This window comes from Natrix helvetica (genome assembly GCF_964273705.1).
Source record: "Natrix helvetica genome assembly, chromosome: 3".
NCBI classification, from domain to species: Eukaryota; Metazoa; Chordata; class Lepidosauria; order Squamata; family Natricidae; genus Natrix; species Natrix helvetica.
Window position 1 is genome coordinate 37,634,901 of NC_138549.1, and position 16,719 is coordinate 37,651,619.

General features: G+C 39.3%; 1 protein-coding gene across 2 annotated transcripts in view; it reads right to left on the minus strand.

Moving 5' to 3' along the window:
- Positions 1-16,719, minus strand: part of ATP10A (ATPase phospholipid transporting 10A (putative)) — a 323,794-nt gene that overhangs the window by 220,506 nt on the left and 86,569 nt on the right. For both annotated transcript variants that reach the window (XR_014174818.1, XM_081946012.1), the window contains exons 3-6: positions 8,907-8,992; positions 5,228-5,334; positions 4,993-5,124; positions 2,895-3,028 (exon numbers count right to left, since the gene is read on the minus strand). Coding sequence is in view for 1 of the 2 variants with exons in the window: in XM_081946012.1 (XP_081802138.1) it covers positions 2,895-3,028; positions 4,993-5,124; positions 5,228-5,334; positions 8,907-8,992 (459 nt within the window). In the remaining variant the exon portion in view is untranslated. The remainder of the gene's footprint in view (positions 1-2,894; positions 3,029-4,992; positions 5,125-5,227; positions 5,335-8,906; positions 8,993-16,719) is intronic.

Genomic DNA, 16,719 nt, shown 5'->3' on the forward strand with positions numbered 1-16,719 from the left:
ATACTAAATTTAGTTCATATTTTATTAATGTGTACTTTCCTGATGGATTGTGATACATTTGCCTTTTTTGTTTGTTTGTTTGTTTGTTGTTTGTTTTGGATGGTAGTCTGATCTTGCTCAAATATCAGTGAATGTTATATAAATAAATATTACCTTAGCTGCTTTATGGAATTCTGGTTACGTGCTACATATTCTAAAAATAGCAAAATCAAAATTTTTATTCTATCTTTGCAGTCCATAGTTTTATCTACAAGAAGCAATGGGTGGAAACTAATCAAGCAATGGGTGGAAACTAATCAAGGAGAGAAGCAACTTAGAACTGAGGAGAAACTTCCTGACAGTTAGAACAATTAATCAGTGGAACAGCTTGCCTCCAGACGTTGTGAATGCCCCAACACTGGAAGTCTTTAAGAAGATGTTGGATAGCCATTTGTCTGGAACGGTATAGGGTTTCCTGCCTAGGCAGGGGGTTGGACTAGAAGACCTCCAAGGTCTCTTCCAACTCTACTATTGTATTATTATTGTATTATTGTATTATCTCTAGCACAGTAATTTAATGACAGTTCCTTTCAAAAGAGTTCCAATGAGTTACTTTACATCAGTGCTTCTCAATTATTTTCTGTCATGCCCCCCCTAGGAAGAAGAAAACATTTCGCGCCCCCCTCCCCGCGCGACTGTAAATAGTATCATTTGTCTATAAAATTGTTATAAGTACACCTCTGCATAACATAGCACACCGGTCTTTCCTCGTCTCACACCGTAGTCACATGCTTTCTTTCCTCTTTCCCTCTTACTTGTCTATCCTTCCTTCCACCCTCCCTTCCTCCTTCCCTTCCTTCCTGCCTCCCTTCCAGTTCCCTCCTTCCTCTTTCCCCCTGCCTGCCTGCCTTCTTTCCCTCCTGCTTATCTATGCTTCCTTCCTTCCTTGCACCTCCCTCCCTTCTGCCTGCCTGCCTTCTTTCCTCTTTCCCTATCCTCCTATCCTTCCTTTCTCCCTCCCTCCTTCCCTGCCTCCCTTCCAGTTCCATTCTTCCCTCCTTCCTTCTGCCTCCTTCCTGCCTGCTTGCCTTCTTTCCTCTTTCCCTCCGGCGTGTCTGCTTTTCTTTCCTTCCTTCCACCTCCCTTCTGCCCTCCTCCCCTTCTTCCCTCCCTCCTTGCCAGCAGCTCCTCCAGCATCCCAGCTGGAAGCAGCAGCACAACAGTCGCCGTTACCAGGGGCGAAGGGGTGGCGGTGGCAAGATCGGGTGACCGCCGCCCCTTTGTCCCTTCCCCAACAGCGGCTGTTGCGCTTCCCGGCTTGAAGTGGCAGCGCTGGGGACTGCTCAGAGACTCATCAGAGCCGCGGGCTGGAGCTGTGCAAAAAGTCTGCTTGGGCTGGGGGGGGGAAAGGGAGGGAAGCCTGGGACAGCCCGTCCTCGCCATCGCCACCCCTTCGCCCCTGGTAGCAGCGGCTGTTGTCCTGCTTCTTCCAGCCGGGATATATTCTGCCAGGCCCTTGGCGGCATCCCGGTACGAGGGGCGAAGGAGAGGCGGTGGCGAAGACGGGCGGTCCCATGCTTCCCTCCCTCCCACCCCCGCCCGAGCAGGCTTCTTGCACAGCTCCAGCCCGCGGCTCCAATGAAAATCCACAGTCCGAAGTGCTGCCACTTCCAGGCGGGATATATTATGCCTCGCCCACGCCTTCATCGCCGTTGCACCCAGATGGAAAGGGAGCCTTCGCGCCCCCCTTTACGGAGCCTCGCGCCCCCCCAGGGGGGCGCGCCCCACTATTTGAGAACCGCTGCTTTACATTAACCTATTATAAACAGGTAGTTCTTTGCTTGTGATCACAATTGGGTTTGGAATCTTGGTAGCTGAGCAGTTGTTAAGCAAGACATCATGGGACTGCTTCACTCAATGACCGTAATCCTGGGATTCTAGCCTGATGCCTTAACCAATACACTCTGTATTTATATTAGGTCTTGAAAATGCTAGCAGTTATATCAAACAATGAAGCCTACCAAAACTGTCTCCCCGTCATTTCTACATAGAAGTCTAAAAGAACAGATTTATTGTCATCTTTCTTCTTTCAAACACTAGCAAGGAAATATTGCTGAATTCTTATATTTGGCCTAAGTAAAAAATTATTTAGGAGTATTATTATATTATAATACCGCATATTTATTCTATGGATCTCAGAATGTGAAATCAAATGCACATGTTCTTTTACAGTCTTCCTTTTACAGAGATAGTCAGAGTTTGGTTGCAATTGAGTTATGAGGCCTGCAAGGACTTAACACTAAGGTTTTCAATAGTGAGCTTAGGCTTTGCACTATCACTTGTTCCATGGGTTGGAGGCTGGTAAAGGAAAATTGGTATAGTCTAATTTGTAGTGAACTGGTTTTTAGGATTTTAGAGATAAGACTTGGATATTGTGGATAGTATTTATAAGAAATAATTTTACCTTTTCTTGGAAGCAACCATACTATGCATTTATGACTGTAATGAATCTATTTAAGTCAAAATGCTATCTATTGGGCGGATTAAGTTGGTTAATGTTTCTAGCACAACCGCTGAGAATTATTTTTCTGTACAGTAAGATCTGGGCTGAAATTCAGTAGGAGAAACTGTTCCTTTAATGCCATACACCATAAATGTTTTTGTGAAGTGGAAACTGACTTGAGTTCTATGAAGTATGTAGTAGTATAGGAATATATCAGTATAGCTGCATGTTAAATAACAATTCTATTACACTCTATCCAAAAATGAGCTTCATAATGTTCAGTGATACTTAATCCCAGGCAAGTGTACATTAGAATGAAACATTATTCATCTACACTAATTAATTTAATCAATGACTTGTCACAAATGACAAGAAACATCTATGTTATTTCAGTATTATGCTCCATTGTTACCTGAAGAACAATAATCATTGTCAAAAATAAATAAAACGCAGCTTGAGCTGGAGGCCAATAGTTTCCATCAGGACCTGGGACATCAAAGGCAGGTTTCTTTTTGTCATCATACTGCCAGACCCAGATTCCATGCCCTGCAGGAGGTGAGGGAGAGATTAAAACACAGATTAAACAATGGAAAAGTAAACACGTATAACAGATACGTTTTCTGTCTTCTGAGATAACACTTTCATGATTGTTTTCCTAATTTGTAAGACTAGATTATTTTAGAAATTATACATTCAAGGTCACCTAGGAATATAATGGTTCTGTGACAGCCATACATTTTTTGTGCAGATGGCCAAATGATTTATCATTGACATTTTCAGATAATAAAAAGGAAAGACTCTTTTCTGAAACTCAAGCTAGTCAGTGTTAACCAAGTTCAGATAACTTGGTGCCCTTCACCAACTTTCACAGGTTCAGTCATGGCCAAGGGATCCAGATTTTACACACCTGATATAAACATTTGTAAACTAGATGGATTAATGCTCTGATATAATACAGATAGCCTTCGACTTATAACCACAATTGATGGATGCTTCAAAGGTTGTAACTGTGAAAAATGTTCATAAACCACATTTTTCAGTACTGTTGTAACTTTGAACGGTCATTAAATGAACTGTTGTAAGTAGAGGACTACTCGTATATGATAATTTCCTTATTAGAGATAAAACATGTGTTGTGTGTACAAGGATCATAGAATCTAGAACCGTGATGGCGAACCGTGATGGGACCGTCCGAGGCTTCCCTGATGCCTTCGGAGCACTTAAAACCACCCTCCGAGCAACCCGAAAGTTTGCTCGGCGGGTCGTTTTAAGCATTCCGAAGGCTTCAGGGACCGTCCGAGGCTTCCCTGACGCCTTCGGAGCGCTTAAAACAACCCTCCGAGCAACCCGGAAGTCACTTCCGATTTGCTTGGAGGGTCATTTTAAGCGCTCCGAAGGCTTCTGGGAAGCCTCCGGACAGTCCCTGAAGCCTCCGGAGGGCCTCCGGGGGGTCGGGGGAGGCTCTTTTCGCCCTCCCCAGGCTCCTATAAAGCCCCTGGAGCCTGGGTAGGGCAAAAAAAACATGTAAAAATGGGGGGGGGGTGTCGCACGTTGTGCGCGCATGCGCACTGGGGGGGTCGCGCGTTGCATTATGGGTGCGGCACACCCGCACTCGACCCCCCTGCGTTCCCCCCACTTATGGCACGGGAGCAAAAAAAGGTTCGCCATCACTGATCTAGAAGAATGCAGAAACCTACTGCTTGTAGCTGGTATGGACAATACTGAGTCAGAAGAACCTTATTATTGATCATACATAATTGGTATCAGGTTGCACAAGCATCCGTGTGAGTGGGTTTGGGGGAGAAATGATGAAATATATGTTTTAAAATCCAGTGGCAAGCTAAATGTACTATTGTGAGCAATTGCAGACATTCCACTATTCTCCTGCTTAATTTGTGTGGCTGTTTTTACTACGTTTGAATTATTCTGGTAGTGTTTGAAAGACTGGAGTTCCTGGGAATGATATGTGCATTGTATACATGTACGACGAGATCTTGGGATTCTTCCAGCTCAGATTTTAATCTAAACCAGAAAAAAACCTGAATGCATTAATTTGCAAAAACCTCTGATACTTGTATTCAACCTTTCTTCAGATGTCAGAACATTACTAACATCTCTTTTTAAGAGATAATTTTGTATGGCTAATTTAGGAGATTGATCCTAATTCTGTCTTCTCTCTATTGCTTTGTAGTTATGTTTCAATTTATGCTTCATAAAGCAGGATTGGTTGGTTTACAAAATATAACAAGACTGGGATTGTACTGTTGCTATTTAATATGCCATACATTACTTTTGGTACTTTCTAAGTGGCTAAGAATATGGGATATATATTTGAAAGAAAGAAGAAATCTTCCTTCTTGGCCAACTAATTCAGTCCATCAGAAGTAGGCCTTCAACATTTAATTAAGCCCAAAGAGGTTGTTTTAAAATATTCATTTATCTGTATTTTAATTTTAATTTTTCTGACTTCAATGTTTTATGGTCCATAAATAAAAGTTAAAAGAACTTACCAATAGCAGTAAATAAACACATTGCGAAAAGTATGAGGACACACCAAAGAACATCACAATTCATTTGTCTTTCAAGCTTACTGCGTTTGTAACGTGGTCCACTGTTATTTAACAAGGCTTTTGTCTCATGACCTGAAAAAAACAACTTGATTACATGATAGCATCTATAAATGGAACTAAAAATGAAAAGAGGGGAAAATATATAATAAGTACAAAGATAACAGCTACAGTTTACCTGCATAGATCACAATTCCAGAGACTTCTTCTGTATTTCTAACAGTGCATCCTCGTAACAAAAGATTTTCTTTATACAGTGGAACTTTTTTCCCATTCTTATGCACACTGCCAACAAGGAAGATGGAAGGAGATAATAATTTATTTATAAATAATGTGTATTAATTAAAAAGAGGGAGGACAAAGATATATTACATTTAAGCAATTTCTAAGGAAGCTAGAAAGGCTGAATTTGTCAGTTTTATATTTAGCCACATTGGCTTCTCATAATGGAAGACTTATTTCAGAGTATTATATCATGGTATTTCACAAAACATCAGTGCAATATTTTCTCTTTCAGAATTGTGAAACAAATAGATTATTTGGGTAATTTATCAAACTACAGGATTTTAAATGCATGAGAAAAAGAAATATTTAAGGGTTTTATGTACTACAGGTAATCCTTGACTTACAACCACAATTAAGCCCAAAATTTATGTTGCTAAGGGAGACAGTGAATTTTGCTCCATTTTTATGACATTTCTTGCCACAATTATTAAGTGAATCACTGCAGCTGTTGTTAGTAACAAAATTGTTAAGTGATTCCAGCTTCCCCATTGACTTTACTTGTCAGAAGGTTGCAAAAGGGGATCACATCACCCCAGGACATTGGAACTGTCACAAATATGAACCAGTTACCAAGCATCCAAATTTTAATAACATGACCATGAGAACGCTGTAATGGTGAAAAATGGTTATAAGTGTGAAAAATGGTCGTAAGTCACATTTTTCAGTGATGTTTTAAATTTAAACGGTCAGTAAACAAACAGTTGTAAGTCAAGTGCTACCTATGTTGTATCCATGACCACACTATTTCAGACGTCATTAGGAAATATGATTTATTTATGTATTGCTCTAAATAATATTTAAATATTTGAAATACCATGTATATATATAAGATGCAGCCTGTTGTGCCTTTAAATGGCTTCTACTGTACTGCTGTAAAATGGTTTCTACTGTACACTGCAGTGGAGTCACCATGGTAACAGCTTGACAATACTCCACAAGGGGGCTCCCTATGGTAAGGGGGAAAATCCAATACAGAAATTACGTTGGGTCTGGACATTTTCCCCCTATAAATAAATACCCGGGCAACGCTGGGCTATCGACTAGTGTAAGATAAAGAAAAAGGAAGCTCAAAGCAATGTAAAGAGTTAACTCCTAACAAATACAGACTAATGCAAACTAAAAATTAGGACTTTGGGGGGCTGCAATTCTTCTCTGTTCATTAAAACAGAGTGCCTTTTTGAGACTTCTGTATCAATCTGAAAATATAAAAAGATGTGGCTGTTTTTGTGGCTAAGAATTGCTGAGTTAGAAGGAGATCCTTCTGAATCAAATCCAAGTCTCTATCGTTAACAAAATCACAATCAACATTTACAGAATGTTGGCTAGCTGTAGTAGAGTTTGGAAGCAACCAGCATAGCTAGAGAAGCACTGACTTCTTTTGAACTGACAGAGACACTTTTTTGCTGAGGTTTTGCGAGGACACTTTCACAGTACTTTTTGGGAAACCAGCAAAATGTGAACCACTGAAAATCTGTGTTTTCTGCTGAAATTTGGTAAAGACTTTTAGAAAGGACCCTTTGAGAGCTATACGAGGCCACAGAACAGAGCTTAGAACAAAGTGACCTGAAAGAGGGCGATAGTTTTCTGACAATCATATGGATCAAGGAAAGTGATAGAAAGCCACTCTGATGCTAGAGAAGTCAGCTTTATTTATTAAGATATCATCTCGGGAACAACAGCCAAACTGATGATGCATCACCTATTGCAGCAGCTCATAATTCATTTAGTTTTTAAGAATTCAATGTACTGCTGCTTAAAAAAAAACAATTCCCCCCACAGTATTGCATGTACTTATAAAGTTCCCAAAAGGTGCAATCATAAAAATATAATGGTAAGAAAAAGAAAGAAAAAAAAAGGATAAGATGACCAATTCTCTTACAAACTAGTTCTTATATTGGTCTGCTAAAGGCTTTTTAATCTCACACAATGGTTGCAAGGTTGAATAATCTTTGAAGTTCATAGGTACCGGAACAATTTAGCACTCAAAACAATGTTTACAGAAGCCTAAATCATCACGGTAGCTTGTGAAACTGAAGAAACAGGCTGCTGGTTGTGACCTTTATCTTAAATGCTTGACTGGCATAGGATGGGTTATGCCCCTATACTTTTTGTTACTCTGTTCAGAGATGGCAGATACTATAGCATTGTGTTCACGGGACGTGCTTTTTTAAAAAAAAAACCATGAAAGTTATATAAGCAAGAGAGTGAGAAAAGTAGGAGAAAAAAGGAGTCATTAAAACAGAAAACTGATTATCAATCAGAATAGAGCTGGAAGGGACGTTGGAGATCTTCTAGTCCAACCCCTTGCTCAAGCCGCAAACCCTATACCATTTCAGACAAGTGACTCCAGTGATGAAGCACTTACAACTTCTGAAGGCAAGCTGTTCCACTGGTTAATTGTTCTGTTATGTCACTGCGTTAATTGTTTGCTAGCCGAACTGATGAGTTACTGCGCAGGTCATAGGCCCTTATCAGCAATGATTTACTGCGCATGCTTCTTAACATGTTTTCATATACATCACACATTCCAGAGACTTCTTTCTTTTGATCTTCTGTTCGTCTGCCAAGAAGGTGGACGATAATTTGCTCTTGCCAAAATGTAACAATTAGATAGATTTGTTTATTTTCTTATTTCTTATTTTCATATTAAAAGTTTGTTTTAATTAGAACTTGTTATTGGATCTTACTTTCGCTTTTCTGAAGATATGCTGTTTGGAAAGCCGTCGGTCTAAGACCTCATTAGCTCAGGGTAAAATTTCCCCTGACATGTTTCTCCTTACAATCCCAGATTGCTTCTCTCTTTGATTAGTTTCCCTCCACTGTTTCTTGTCCTGTCCTCTGGTGCTTTGGAAAATAATTGACCCCTTTTCTTTGTGGCAGTCCTTCAAATACTGGTATGTTGCTATCATGTCACCCCTAGTCCTTCTTTTCTCTAGACTAGCCAAACCCAAATCATTCCTCCTATTTACAGATATTTAAAAGTATTCAGCCGATCATTATTAAGCAATTACATTACTGCTATCACTCAGAATAGCAGTGTCTCAATATCTATGAGGCTGCTACAAAGAAGAAGGGGCGGGGGGGGGGATCAACCTTTCCTCCAAAGCACCTGAAGACAAGACAAGAAGCAAGGGATGGAAACTAATCAAGGAGAAAAGCAACCTAAAACTAAGGAGAAATGTCCTGACAGTTAGAACAATTAATCAGTAGAACAACTTGCTTCCAGAAGTTGTGGGTGCCCCAACATTGGAAGTCTTTAAGAAGAGATTGAATAATTAATTGTCTGAAATGGTATAGGGTTTCCTGCCTGAGCAGGGCGTGGACCAGAAGACCTCCAAGATCCCTACCAACTCTGTCATTCTGTATTATTATTTGGATCCTTTCCTAGCAACGAAACAATAAGATACATTATAAGTGGAGGGGGGGGGATTGTAAAAATGTAAGTATTTCATTTAAATTAGCAAACAGGTTTTAATAGATATTTTAAAGAATATCCAACGCTGTGTTATCGTAGGGAAATTCCACCTTAAAGTAAATCAAAAACTACAGGTGACATTGTAAATTATACTCACATGAAGCCTCTAAACCTACGTATGTCATTATTGGGTTCTTCACATTCAATGATGCTGGCAAATTTCATGGGGTCAAATTCAGAATCCTGCAATAAAATTAAATAATGAGGATTATTTTATACGTCAGTGTCATCCACAGATAACAAGTGGGATTGCTAGTCTGAGGAATCTATTTCTCTATTTGTCATACTGCGGAGCCCAGTTGAGATTCCCAAAAAGAATAAGCAATGTCGACTTTGGTATCCAGTTATATCACTGGGAGCTTAAAAGAATATGAGAACCTTATCTGTAGCCTCTTTGCTACACTCTGTGTGCTTTCTAGTATAGTAGTGGCGGCTAAGCAAGATGAATTATTCTAGAGCAGATAAAGGTCAAGGTTCCCCTCGCACATATGTGGTAGGTGTTCCCAACTCTAGGGGGCGGTACTCATCTCCGTTTTAAAGCCAATGAGCCAGCGCTGTCCAAAGACGTCTCCATGGTCATGTGGCCGACATGACTAAATGCCGAAGGCGCATGGAACGCTGTTACCTTCCCACCAATGTGGTCCCTATTTTTTCTATTTGCATTTGTACATGCTTTCAAACTGCTTGGCTGGCACAAGCTGGCACAAGTAATGGGAGCTCACTCTCTTATGCAGCACTAGGGATTCGAACTGCCGAACTGCTGACCTTTCGATCAACAAGCTCAGCATCTCAGCTACTGAGCCACCGCATCCCCAGATACTAGAGCAGATTCTGTAGGCTTATCTGAGACTCGAAAAAATAGTTGTAGATATGCCCAAGCTGTACTTTCAAAATGGTGATCTCCTTTATGTATTTATTTATTAAGTAGATGGCAACAGATCAAAAAGAGATCACAATGAGCAAAAAAAGAAGTGCAATAATTCAGAGGGGAAAAAAGCAGGCAATACTGGCTTCCAAGTATTAATTTCTGCTCCTGCCTCACCTTTCCAACCAAAGCAAAATATGGGTGTTTTTTTTTTTAAAAAAAAAATCAGGTTTATCGGGGAAGTTTAAGAAAAGGCTTCTGCTCTATATACTGGCTGCCCAAAGAAGATTAATTAATTAGCAATCAATTTGGGACTAGATTATTTATTCCACTGTTAGCAAGATGAATTGGCTGAGGATGGGGTTCAATTCATTATTAACTCTGCTCCTTCCTTCACTTAGGAGGCAAACCTGTGCAGAAACCCTCCAAAATAAAGGTGCATTTGAAGTGGCTTTGCTACTGATCAAACAAAAGGCAATTGTGGAAGGGCAGGCTTGCTTCACTAATACGTCTAGAGGTCCAGATGCTACATGAATTGCAATATATACAGGCAGCCCAAGGTAACTGAACAACAATATAATATCAAAGGCATGTTTAATCAGCCTATAAGAGCAAGAGCTCAGTGACTATCACCTCCCAAAATTCAACAGGATTTTGAACTGTAAGTATTTTCCCTGCACACCTATAATTATTTAAAGATGCCTAGCCCCTCAATGTGGGTCACCAAAAATAAAAACATATCAGATAATATTAGTTATAATAAAACGCCTATGAATTTAAAACATTCCTCTCTCCTTCCATATAAATAAATATACATACTTAAAATTACTCAAAAAATAAGCAGTCTCGCAATATCTGATAATGGATCCATCGTGCACAGTTCTCTTTTTTTGATTCCACCCTGTTAGATCAGTAAAAAAAAATCACATTCTTGTGTCTCACTATTACCTAACAGAAGTGGAGGTATAAAGCTTGAAAAAAAAAAGCTTTAAAACAAGATTGCTATGGTGGTGCAGTGGTTAGAATGCAGTACTGTAGGCTAAGTTTTTGACTGCTGGCTGCCTGCAATTTGGCAGTTTGAATCTCACCAGGCTCAAAGTTGACTCAAACCTCCATCCTTCTGAGGTGGGTTAAATGAGGACCCAGAATGTTGGGGGCAATATGCTGACTCTGTAAACTTCTTAGAGAGGGCTGTAAAGCACTGTGAAACGGTATATAAGTCTATGTGCTATTGCTATTACTACTACTACCTACTATTATAGGGAATAGTCCATTAGCGGCGATATTAGCCACAATAGCTTTATTATTATTGGTACAATGCTGTTATTACTAGCTCCAATTATTATTGTGATATTTCAATATATTCTGGAGTTCAAATTCACGGGAGATACAATGTATATGCATAACAGCAATCAGGGGCATGTTTAGGCTTTTACTATCAAGGTCTGTTTGTCAGCCTCCTGGGGACAAATTGGTGGATTCAACAGGTCTGCAGCCAGAGCCAGCACTGCTGTTTTCCCATGCTTTTCCATGAAAAACAAGCTATGTGAAAAACAGAGTAAAACTACTAACTATCTTGGGAATGAAGTTTGTTTAGGATTATCTATAAAGTTCGTTGACTTTCCTAGGCTAGCCTTTGCATTAGAGGTACACATTTGTTAAACATCTAGTACTGACTTGCTAAGACATTTTGCAACATGGGATCCCAGGGGAGGAGGCCTAGTAGTAAATCATCTTGCCTTTTACACGGAGGAAGTATACAATTCTAATAAACACATAAATAATTTATTTTTCCCCCAAAAGTACCCTAGTAGAACACCACATGCAGCCATTTTATACACTAAAGGGACTCAGTACTGTATATTTTTCAAAGGATGCACCTGCTCTGAAAGAAATTTTGTTTAACATCTTTGAAATCACTCTCAAACTAAAACTGGACTGCCAAAGAAAACAATGAGGAAGACTGAAAATACTAACATTTGGCAATAATAGCTTCCAAACATTTAAATTCAAAGGAATCTGCAATGGAATCTGCAGATATATCAATGCACCATTAATTCAAAGAATGCTAACAGAAGCTTTCTGGGGGGAAAAAAACCATAATTAGTACTTCCCAACTGCTTTGTGCTAACTCAGGTACATTAACTTTATATTGTAAGTTATACATATATTATAGAATGATTCTTTCCCAATTAACATTTAAAATTCTTCTTTATTCCCTAGTTAATTAGGCTCAACCTGGGACTTGCCTTGTATGTCTATGACAAACATTTACTTCCTATTTTCAGGCTTTCTTAGCATGCCTTCACAAGAAACTAAATATCACTTTCGTTTAGAGGTGTACATTTAAATATCAACATAATAACACCAATTATGAATCTTCAGCAAATCAGTTTGTGTGTGGGTGTATGTTTATTTTAAAATGCTTACGATGTGAAATTGTTTTGCACTCGCTTTGTATAGTACACAATTTTGCAAGACAAACACTGCAAGACAATAGTCTGAATTTCACCAATCAATGTCCAGGTGTTTTTCTGTACGGATTCTATCACTATTACTGTCTATGCATCAGACTAGAAAGTGGGAGACCACGAGTTCTAGTCTTGCCTTAGCCATGGAATCAAATGTCTGTGGTTGAAGGAGGACTGGAATTCCTTTTCTCCAATGATTTTGGCAATTGAATTTGCTCATTTGGAAAGCAGCTGGTTGATGTGTTCTAGAGTAACAAATATATCATAGCCAAAACTGGAGAAAAGTGTTGCTTTTTGTTGCAAATAACTAAATAAATAACAATTATAGATTTCTTTTTTTAAAATGAAAAGTACATTCTGTCCTGCTGCTAAGTGAAATGGTGAAATTCCTGATACTTTTCTGCCTCTCTGCATATCAAACTAATATAGATGTAAAAGATATATATTCTTGGTCAGTTTTTGTTCCTGGGTGAAATAAAATATGCTCATAAATTTACAATTGGTCCAGAATTTAATATAGCTACTCTGAGCTGGGATCAGTTTGCTGAGTTCAGCAGCTACAAGGTGTTTTCTCTAATTAGCCTGCCCTTTAGCAGAGGATTTCTTCCTAAACATTTGTCAAAGCTATTAAGACATTACATTTTTGTTCCTTAAAAATCTACTGCATGAAAACTGAGAAGAAATAACACAACCACTAATGTTATGTCTTGTCCTATCTTTTGATAGGGATAAAACCTTCATAAAATTGTAAATTGTGAACTTGGAAGGTACCCAAAATGTAATCTACTCCATCTTCCAACTCTGGATCTGCAGGAACTGTAGGATAGTCATTCATTCACTAGATAAATAATTCAGATAGAGGCATTAGCCATCACCTGTTTCCCTACACACTTCCTACTATCTTCTTTCCCACTTGGCTTAAAACAATCCGCATTTGGAAAACACAGACTTTCTCCCATGGATACCAAGTCAAAGCTGGACCGTATGTCTGTGCCATGTTATGTTCTATGGTAGACAAAGAATAAGCTCTACTATGATTGGAGAGATAATATAAATGCAATACAGTCTTAATTTATGCACAACTTATTCAAAATTCTTCTAATACTGCGAAGAGCTATGGTAGCGCAGGGTTAGAATGCAGTACTTCAGACTACTTCTGCTGACTACCGGTTGCCTGCAATTTGGTTGACTCAGCCTTCCCTCCTTCAGAGGTTGATAAAATGAGAACCCAGATTGTTGGGGGCAATATGCTGACTCTGTAAACTGCTCAGAGATAGCTGTAAAAGCACTGTGAAGCGTTATACAAGTCTAAGTGCTATTGCTAATACATACATTCTAGGCCACTGATGGTTAACTCTTTTGGTGCTGAGTGGCCAAAGCGCACGCACGAATGCACGTGTGCATGCCCTAATCCCCAAAATGCAATGTGATCACCCCGCGCATGCACCCTGCATGCGTTTCCTGCACATGCACCTGCCATGCATGCACCCCAGCCCCCAATTTGGCTTCCAGGTTGGTGCAGGAGGCTTTTCAGGCCCAAAATGGGGCGTAGGGGGGCTCGCGATCTTCACAGTTTCTCCCCCCCCCAGCCCGCCCAGGCTTTCTCTTCCATTCCTGCCGCCCATGCCTTCCCCAATCTAAGCAGCAGTTCTCCCCTGCGCTCACATGTTTTCTCCTATATTCCTGCCACCCTTGCCTTCCCTGATCTGCAAAGATCGGTGAAGGCTCCGCCTCCGCACATGCGCATGACCTGAAGACCAGCCGGCTGATGGGTGGCGTGCGCACATGTGCGGTGGAGCTGGGCTGATGGAGAGGGCTCTGCGTGCCACCCGTGGCATGCATTTCACAGGTTTGCCATCACAGTTCTAGGTGGTTCAGGATCAGATCTTTAGCTACCATTACAGTTTCTAAAATGGGAAAATGAATGAATGAATGAAAGAAAGAAAGAAAGAAAGAAAGAAAGAAAGAAAGAAAGAAAGAAAGATGATAGATGATAGATAGATAGATAGATAGATAGATAGATAGATAGATAGATAGATAGATAGATAGATAGATAGATAGATAGATAGATTTGTTCAGTTTTATGTTGAGTGTTTCCAGAGTGGAGTGTATTTCAAATTTTTTAAAAATGCTAATTGATCATGGATACAAGTGTATTTTTCCATTGCCATGTAACCATTTGCCTAGATCCAAAGTATTGTAATTACCAATTTGGACAAAACATTACAGGACTTTTTAACAATTTATTTTGATCCTCTAAAATCTTATTTGATAGTACAGAATAATGATCATGCAACTATGAATTTGTGAGTTCCCATATTTGATGAGCCACAGAGATGACCTTGGGAGAAATTATGCAGACAACATGGGTTTTAAGAAAAATGTTTAAAATAACCCCTCAGATGTACTCTGCCTTAACTCCTTGGAGTATAAGAAGCAGGGAAAGGAAAATACAATCAGGTTTTCAAGATTCTTTTACTTTAGCCTATATCAATAAAGTAGAATTCTAGCATCCTTTTGGCATGAGTTCACTGAGGGGCTAAACGGTTAACACCCACAATTTTAATGACTCTTTAGGATAGGGGTGTGGAACTATGGTCCCTTTATGACTGTGGACTTCAACTCTCAGAACTCCTGAACCAGCAAACTTCTCAGTGGACTCATGCCAGCTCAGGAATTCTGGGAGTTGAAGTCTACAAATCATAAAGAAGCTATGGCTCCCTATTTCTGCTTTAGGAGAAGACAACCACTTGTAACATAATATGAAAAGAATTCTGTGAGACAAGCTTAAGAAAAATAGAAGATAGTGAATCCACAGATTTAGCTCTTTCCACAAGAGATCGATTTACCAGATGTTTGGGTGGTATTTTTGTGTCATGTCAAAGACAGAAATTAATTCCAGATGGTAAGAAGAAGTAAAACACTTGTTTGGAACCAAAAGGAGAGCAAAGTCAGAGTAAGACAGACTTTTCTAAAGCAACATTTCATAACAGGTTGAACTGGCAGGCGGCAGATATAAAAATATCTCTCTTTTACATCAGCAAAATGATAAATTAATTTTATTTGTTCCTTTGTATCTGACCTTTATTATTTTTAAAAAATAACTCAGGACACCAAACATATCCAGTACACCATCATCCTATTTTTTTCCACAACAACAACCCTGTTAGGTGGGTTAGACTGAGAATGACTGGCCCAAAGTTATCCAATTGGTTTTCATCTTTGTGAAAGGGAAAAGCTGCAGCGTGCCATTTACTTACAGACTCTGACACTGTTGATGGGAATTCTTACTCATCAGTGAGTGAGCAAATGCACAAAGAAGGGCTTTTTGCAACTGTTCTGCAAGCATGAAGATAAGTTCACGGAGATCAAATTGCTTCTGCGCTTCTGATTTGCTATCACAGATCAGCAACCAAAAGTTTAACTCACTCAATGATCTTGTTCAATAACTGAAGGAACTGAAGTTTGTAAGATTTTACTAAAGAGAAGGTGGCTAAGACTAAGAGAATAAAATAACATCAGGTTTACAGCCCCACAGGTCCCACTTCAAACAAATAATTACTCTGAAATGATTTAGTATCTTTTTTCTTTCTTCCATCACACATTTATCTGCCTCTCAACTCAGCCTTCTTGACTTATGACCACACTTGAGCCCGGAATTTATGTTGCTAAGTGAGAAATTTGTTAAGTGTATCCCATTTTACACACCTGTTAAGTAATCCCTGCAGTTGTTAAATTAGTAACACAATCCCTGCAGTTGTTAAATTAGTAACACAGTTGATAAGTGAATCTGGCATCCTCATAGACCTTGCTTGTAAGGAGATAGTAAAAGATGATTACATAACCCTGGGACACTGCAACTATCATAAATATGAACCAGTTGTCAAGAATCCAAATATAAATCACATGATCATAGGAATACTGCAATGATCATAAATGTGGAAAACGGCCACGTCACTTTTTTCAGTGCCATTATAACTTCAAATAGTCACTAAATTAGCTCTTGTAAGTCAAGGATTACCTCTGTTTTATTTATTTATGGCCAGAGACCAAAAATCAAACTAAAAACCATTTTTAGTTTTTCTGATGAAAAAGGTCCCTCCTATTACCCACCTACTTTTCAAGGGACATGTTCGACTCCAGTTTTGGGGCCCACAACATTAAGTTCTCTGGTAAAGAAAGCAGGGGTCACTCTATTTTACAGGAACTGACAGCTGCTTCTTAAAACACCAAAAGTGGAGAAGATGGTTTCCAAAGATTTGGTCCTATGAACTGATATTTCAAAAAAGGTGGCACGTGAGATCAGATAATGGTACAGTTAAAGAAACAGGGGGAAAAGATCAAACAAGGAAAAAAGAGGAGAGTGAAACTGAAGATCCCTGACAACCTCTAAAGTGAAATCCATGATACATTTACATTCTTCTTTGAATTGCAGAATACATGGGAAGTCCCCTTCTTGTCTGCAGTAAAAAAAATTATGCCCCCTGAAAATTTTCTGACAGGTAAGCACATGCCCACCTAAGAGAAATCAAATGGTGTACAAATTGAATAAATAAATAAATACAAAGAAGAGA